At 37.8% G+C, this 8,201-nt stretch overlaps 1 protein-coding gene across 1 annotated transcript; it reads left to right on the forward strand.

Annotated features, from left to right (window-relative positions):
• The first annotated feature begins 5,879 nt into the window (after window positions 1-5,879).
• Window positions 5,880-6,919, forward strand: LOC106872854 (uncharacterized). Its single transcript, XM_014919990.2, has one exon. It carries the CDS (start codon window positions 6,026-6,028, stop codon window positions 6,728-6,730), a length of 705 nt encoding a protein of 234 aa, XP_014775476.1. The 5' UTR covers window positions 5,880-6,025; the 3' UTR covers window positions 6,731-6,919.
• Window positions 6,920-8,201: the final 1,282 nt, after the last annotated feature.

The raw sequence follows: 8,201 nt of genomic DNA on the forward strand, positions 1-8,201 counted from the left end.
AGAAAGGCGTGTTCTGGTGAATGAGGAGAGGTACGAGGTGTTCATGGATTCGTGTGGTGAATTGGTGAGTATGGTTGGCGGGCTGTGGTTGCCTGGTGCTCTGCCGCCCGTAGTGGAATATGAAGAGTTGAGAAAACTGCAGATATGATATAATATATGATATGAACATTATAAAAAAGAAGTAATGAAGGTGTGAACTTTTTGTTTTTAAAAGAACAAAAACAAAAAAGAGTTTAAAACTACCCAAAATAATGTCTAAATGTAACCACTCGACTTCGGAGGTCGAATGGGTATTGTGCCTCATTTTATCATTTTCATAATTTCATTCGTTTATTTTTATTTTTTCTTCCCTCGATTTTTTTTGTATTTTTATTTCCCCGTTTATGTGTTTTGTATTGTCTTTGTAATGTGTAACTTCTATATTTAGCCCCTTGTGGGCAATAAAAAATCGAGTTTGTTAGTAAGTTATTCTACTGGTTTTTTTTCATAATGTTAAGACGTGTTGAATTTTTGTGTTGAAATTTTGTGTTGTAATTTTGTGTTAGTGTTCGTTTGAACACTTTTATGAACTGTTTTTGTTGCTTTGTGGCAGCTTGCTTGTGCTTTCCCTCCTCTTATGAGGAGAGTTAGCACAATGAGAAAAAAAAATTTTTACTCAGACCTCAGCGGTTTTGAGTTGTCTTCTTCTGAAGACGAATTGTTGCAGGCTATTGAAAAAATGGACGAGAGAGTGAAAGAAGACAAAGTTTACAGACGTGGCAAGACGCCAAGAAGATGACATAGACATGGAAAAAATTGCTAACTATAAGAAAATGATGGGTAAGGACGATTCTAATGTGGAATTGCCCCCCACCCCGCATGAAACATTGAAAAACATAAGAGAGAGAACGATGACGTACCTTTTCGATAAAATCAGGCAAAATTGACATTGTAACTACAGGGCAAGTTGAAAAAGCACTTAGCCCAATTTGGCAAGATATTGTATACATTGCAAGAGGAGCAAAATTCGGAATAGTAGAAGGAAGGTTCAAAAACAAGAAAATTGCTAAGAAGTATGCAGCGAGAACTATCAGGGATGAAGAAATAGTGCTTCTACCCACTTACATGGGACGTCGTGCGTCAAAGGTCAGAGTTGAAGGAATTCCATCAGAGATAGATGTGGCTTGGATAGTGGCCGCTTGGAAAAAGAGGACGACATAACGGTTCTCCGGGCCACAAAAACGCCTAGCGAAATGTGGAGAGGACAAACGCTTCAGATGACAATCCAAGCCTCTGCGGATGTCCTGGAAAATATGATAGAGGATGCGGTGTCGAGATGTGGCTTTTTGCCGCTTTCGAAGACATGAAGAGGATCCCTAACCAAGTGGAGATTGCGGGAGAGGGTTCCCTTAAAGTGGTTGTTGGGGGTCGTTGACCGAATTGTTGCGAATGCGAAGTGAGAGGCCATATGAGGACTCTGTGCTCCGGGTACGGGCCTGCTCGGAATGAGAGGACTGGAGGGAGACCAGGAAGTGGAGGGTTGAGTACAAGTTGGAGCAGTGAGGGACGGAGATGGCAGGAGCAATGGTGTGTGCGTCGGAGATGAGAGGAGGTGGGGACGAGGGAGGACGGAGGTGGAGAGGTGGGGGAAGGGGAGTGACAGTTTGTCAGCCCCAGAGGGATAGGGAAGGCGGGGTCGGGAGAGCACTCATAGGGACCGGCGGAGGGGGAACCCAACGGGAGTGGGGAGCCGCCTAAACCTGGGCATGCGCATGCAGTGGCGGCAGAGTCAGGAGAGGGGAAGTTGGACGTGGGACGAAGTAGTAATGAGAGTGAGGGTGTAGGGCAGAATTCCTCGATGCTTTAAATGTGGCCTAAAGGGTCACATCAGAGCGGACTTCCCTTCACCGACCAAGGGAACCCAGAGAAACAGCGAAAGCGAAGGAGGATTTACCATCAGAAGAAATGAAGGAGAATGACGAGACGTTAAAAACAGTGGAAAGTAGGAACAAAACGAAAAAGCAACCCCAACCCACACCCGCACCCACACCTCAGCCCCACTCTCCCTCACAGACACCAATCCTACTCGCTCCCCTCCAACACAAAAACAAACAAAAAAAAAGGAAAACATTAGCACACAAGAACCCCCGAACTCCCTTTTCCCAGACAAAAAGAAAAAATGCACAGTTTTAATGTATGATGATGCGAATGAGGATTTTTTGTTGAGGCAGTGTCTTAGGAAGATTATAAAAAGGTGGAAACAACGGGATTCAATAACATTAAGGGTTGGAATCTTTGTTACTTTCAGAAGAACAAAGAAAGAAAGTATTAAACTATAAAAGTGGATATAGAATGTGGGAAATGGAAGTAGATAGGAATTTACTGCCAGACTGGGAGGGTTATGATGAGCTGTTGGAAGAATACGGGATAGACATTTTGGAGGGAACAGGGTACAGAAGGAGTTAAAGGTAGAAATGAAGTTGTTCGAGGTGGGGCCGAGTAGCTTCATTATATTTTTTCGTTTTCATTTGTCATTTCATGTTTCTCATAGTGTCCTATTTTCCCCCCCTGATTTGTGTCCCCACATGTGATGTAGTGTCCCCTCTGTATTCGCCCCTTGGTGGGCAATAAAAAGATTAGGACGCTGGTGTTGCCTTGGCTGAGGTTTCTGCTCTCTGAGTGCTCTTGTTTACATATATTGTTGAAAAAAATAATTAGATTAAACCAATTCAATAATACATCATGAGCTTCCATAAAATTGTTGAGAAAAATTGGTTAAAGTCATACAATTACTAGGAAGGTAACAAAGTTCATATTAGGAACCGTTATTTCAAATGTGATGTACGAAGACCCTTCGGTTATATTAAGATATCTACCATTAAACAAATGAGTCAATTCTTAGACGCTGAAATTTCTGTAAGCATTGACAAGCAAGTAGTTGAAAGATAGAAAAACAATAATGCTATTTCTCAGTTCAGTTTGACGCGCCGACATTTGTCCCGTAAAAACACTCTTCTCATGACCTATGTGCGTTATTTTTAATGATGACTAAAAATCGAAAGTTATTATAATTTCTAAAATACTTAGAAGTCCTCACTGCGGGAGAATCCGTTTTTAATGCTTTAAGCTCCTGGTTTGATGAAAATAAAGTTTCATTAGAAAATTTAATATCAATTGCAACTGACTACCTCAGTGGTCGAAAGGCATAAAGGCCTCGTGGCACATTTGTAAAAAGTGTCATGGAATCGTTGCAATACATTGCATTGTTCACAGACGAAATCTTGTTGCAAAATAACGAGTCTGATTCTACACTGTTCAAAATATGAATAAAATTAAATCACGTAGCCTCTTCTATGCTCTTCTAATCGATTTATTACATCCTCCAGCTTTGTTAAAGCAAACATGTTTAATTTTCTTTAATGAGACTCATTGTATGTTGTTGATGATAGAAGGGGTGGGTATCCTATGCCTAATGTTCGTTAGCTTTGCTCTTCGAGGAGCGAGGCGAGTTTTTCAGCCATCCTCGAAACAAGGACTAGTTGTTTTCTGAAAACGGCAGTTTATAGGTTCTGCTATTTTGTTGCTCATTCTATTTCAGTCCTCTGCCTCCCTTCTCTGTTTTCCCAGCACCACAGGGAAGAAAATCCTCGAGTAGGTCTTATTGACACGTATGCAACAGCTGGTGTTTCAGCTCTGAACCACCAGTAGCGTTGGTAGGGGTAGGACGAGATGGAGTGGCGTGCAGTCCGCCTCGGGTGATGCTTCTGAGGGTGATGCTCTTTTGGGTCTGCTGTATAAGCCTGTATAGGGGCGAGGAGCGACTAACTCAAGGGCTGCCCCAGCAGTACACACTTTAGCTTCGTCACTGCTGAACTCCACCGTCTTCGGAGCTCATCACGAACTGTATGTCCACATAGACTCCATCCAACCACGTCGATTTTTGTTATCTCGGCGCACACCACCAACCTAAACTGTGTCGCAAATGTAACGACGAGCTAATGGCTAATACAAATTGCCAATATCTCTGTCTCAGACTCTTGAGTTCCGTTGTTCTATATATTACTACATGAGTCTGTGATACCAAGCCAGCCTGTTACCTCGCCTTGTCTTCTACCGTAAGGAATCAAACATAATTCTATAAGGTCTCCCTCGATCACTGGAAACTACAATATTCCATATACCCGACAAGGTTCTTTCTAGTGGTCCTTTGACGTCTTGCTGAAAGTCCCTACATATTTTTAATTGGTATAAGTGTGTAACGCTTCTCCTTGCTCTTTCTGTAATAGAATCATCAAACAAGAAGGATGAATATTTTGTAATATACATATTATACATCCTTTTCTTTCCGCTGAGAATCAACCCACATTCAGAATTTATAAATAAAAGTAACGTTGGCAAAAAATATGCTTCTTTTTTCCAAAAAAATTTTTTAGTCAGGAGAAGGAGTGTCTGTGACCCTTCACAGAGCTTCTGAGACTGGTGGAAATGACAGGGGAAAGTGTCCTCTGATAGGAGACCTTGCCCAAATATTTTCAACAGAGTGGACTGCGTAACTAATTTGTCGGATTTAATTAAACAAATTATTGAAATGCTAATTAAATATTTCTATTCTAAGTATAACATTCATAACCAGTGAAGATGTATGCTTGTTGACATTGAATATGTGTTTGTTCATTGTTTTCTTCTTCTTTCTTTTCAAGCATAAAAAAGAATTTTTGTATAAAAGTTACATAGATTGTGTAATAAAAGTATATTTCATATGCACAAATAATAGTTAAGCAGTATCGATTTCAGCTTTCGCTATGTAGACCTTATAGTGCAAATAATCGACTTTTTATTTAGAATAAATAAATAAATTTAACAAGTAAATAGTTAAATGTACAATGTAAAAAAATACAGAACTTCAAGTATTTATTTTTTCTACACATGAATGCTATAGAGTTGTCCGACTCCGATCTAGAGTATTCTTCAACGAATGAGAAGTCATACAGACTTAATAAAAAGAGAAAGAATGGATATATTGATGCTCATGTATTTTTTAAAGTTATTATTGACACGTGAAAAGGAGATGACAGCTTTATGAATTGAAAGTGAGTCGCTGATCTCTGTTCGCCAGGGATTTTACCTAATAGTGCTAAAAAAAAAAGTGTCTTCAAGCGGTGGCGATTGAAATAGATTTCATCACGTTGAGCCAGTAATATCTTTTCCACATTAGCTTTGATAGGTCTTCAATTTCAAGTTGTGTACACAGCAATAGCTACTACCATCAAATATACAAGCTTGAAATAACTGTCCCATTCTGACGAAAACAAATTGAGTGCAATGTTAACGGAAAATTGTTGAAATAAAGAATCAGTATTAAGGTTTCGATAATGATGCTTTTATAATGGCAATGGTGGTAAGCGCTGTTCCTTCTAATATTTTTACTGTGGATGTGTGCAGAAATTTGCTTTTCTTTGCAAAATATATGCACAAAAATGACAGTAACCAGCTTCAATTAAAGATATTCGATTTCATCTTGAAAACCCTTGTGCACATATTTTTTTCTTTGTACACTAGGTAAACATTGGTGATAATACAAGAAAGGGTGAAGCTGTGTGGGAGGAGGAGAAAAGATCCTTCTACGCGAGTGTTAGCAAACCTAAAGATTCTGCAACTTTCATCACTGAAGTCTGAGCTACTACGAATACACTCTTGGAAGTAAATAGAGTTTATTATAAGTCAGTTATTTTGATAAATGAATTTGTATCAACAAAGTACCTGCAATTTGAGTAAATATGCCTTTTTATGTCAGTGAAAACCAGTCTTATTCCCAAAAAACGCTTTACAGAAAGTTGTATTATCTCTTACGTAGTGGAGTAATCATCCAATAAGAAAGCTTAATTTACTATGACGTAATTTAGTTGTAACTTTTCTATGAATTCATTCGGATTTCGTATGTTGGTTGGAGGATGTATAAAGGTTTTCGAAAGAGGATCGTTAGCATAAAAGTGCTTCCCTCATAAAATGCTGTTCTCCCAACATTTGTCAAACCAAATTTAATCTGATGATTCCAAGCATCATCTCAGGATGTCCGATAAGGTATCTTTCGTCATTATCTGAAAGGAAAAACATATTTTCTAAACTTAACATAAATAATACAGATGATTTTGTGAAGTCATTTGAAAATACTTCCAAGCCGAAAACGAAATTAGTCGAATCTCCTGGTGGAGCAACAGACAACATTAATTCACCGCCACATGATACAATTTATGTGTTTTTAGAAAAAGTTCTTTCAAAATCTCGTCGGAGAATTGATTTAATTTCTGGAGATGGGAATTGTTTTTTTCGATCATTGAGTAAAGAAGTTTTCGGAACTGAAAGATTTCATAAATGGATTCGAAATCAAGTTGTTGAATACATGAAACAGCGACCAACTTTATTTTCACTCTTTATTGATGGCACTGAAACAATTGACGACCATGTGGAGAAAATGCGCTCAGATAAGGTATGGGCAACAACAGCCGAAATATTTGCCGCTTCAACCTTTTTGGGAATGGATATTTATTTACTCACACCGGTTATAAATCAGCAATATGAATGGTTTCATTTTCGACCTCTCAGAGAAGTAAAGCACAGGCGCTTTTATGTCACTCTGTGTCATACTGGAGCAGAACATTTTGACCGAGTCGTTCCAATTGACAATTTCGATAACAAGGATTTTCCTCCTCCAATATGTAGAGGAAGTTTTTTAGATTATTTTTTTTACTAAATAATCATTTAAAAAATCAAATTCTTAATATCTTAATAGAAGTAACACTTTTATTTGGTATATCAATAAAATATACATCCTTATATTCCAATGAAACAATTAGACACCAACATACGATCAAAGAATGAGAAGAATATAGTGTAAAAAATACAAGAGTAAACAGAATATGAATAAAAATATTAAAGACTGTGTGTGTATATGTATGCGCGCGCGCGCGTTTTCGGTGTATCATGATTTCTACAAACACTGCGGTTTTTTAGCTTCGAGATTTCTCTATTGCTTTTCTGGTATCTGATAGATATAGCAGGAAATTGTATATCTTGCATTTTGTGTTTCTGACGTGTTTATGTTTTGGAAGTTTTGTGACTTTGGAAAGATGTTTCATGAATTGCTTGCTACAGGAATCTAGGTATATTATTTGAAGTATTGTGACAATGATGCGGGAAGGTATTTGTTGTAACTATTGTTCCTAATTATTCTGAATAATGTTTTATTGGTTGTTTTGTAGTGTATGTTGGATAAAAGAAATATTCGCAGTTTTGTTTGACATATTTTCTTCATTATTTACACGTTTACTTGTTTGATGATGTTATATAGACATGCGCAATCGCAAACTTGAAACTAAGAGTCACGATTCAAGAAGCTACAACTTCATATAAAATATACAATCTATTCTGTTAATTATTCAGTGGCTTCCTCTGTTTTGAAAACAGAAACACTAATCATCCATTCATCTATCCATCCATGTATATATACACACACATATATAGTTACATATACAAATATACACTATATGTACGTATATTCTTTTAGTCTTTTGTTTGTTTCAGTCATTTGTCTGCAGCCATACAGGAGCACCGCTTCAAAATGGTTTTAGTCGTAGAAATTAACCTCGGGACATATTCTTTGTAAGCCTAGTACTTATTCTATTGATCTCTTTCACCGAACCGCTGATTTACAGGCACATAAACACACCAGCATCAGTTGTCAAGAGATGACGGGAGTACAAACACACACACACACACACACACACACACACACACACACACACACACACACACACACACACACACACACACACACATATATATATATATATATATATATATACATACACGACGGGCTTCTTTCAGTTTCCGTCTACCAAATCCACTCACAAAGCTTTGGTCGGCCCGAGGCTACAGTAGAAGACACTTGCCTAAGGTGCCATGCAGTAGGACTGAACCCGGAAACCGGAACAAGCAAGCTTGTTATCACACAGCCACGCCTGCGTTTATACATATATACATATATGCATACGTGTATGCGAGTACACACACACACACATGCACATATATACTTGTATATACATATATAATGTGCACAGATATTTGTAAATGCATATGAATTTCAATAGAAGTACATCTATGTGCAAGTATACATATGTGTGTGTATATATATATATATATATATATATATATATATATATATA

The sequence above is a fragment of the Octopus bimaculoides genome, chromosome 2, assembly GCF_001194135.2.
Source record: "Octopus bimaculoides isolate UCB-OBI-ISO-001 chromosome 2, ASM119413v2, whole genome shotgun sequence".
NCBI lineage: Eukaryota > Metazoa > Mollusca > Cephalopoda > Octopoda > Octopodidae > Octopus > Octopus bimaculoides.

Bases quoted from the DNA above. Each gene is read 5' to 3' on its own strand.
- LOC106872854 (XM_014919990.2), top strand. From the start codon at position 6,026: ATGATTCCAAGCATCATCTCAGGATGTCCGATAAGGTATCTTTCGTCA.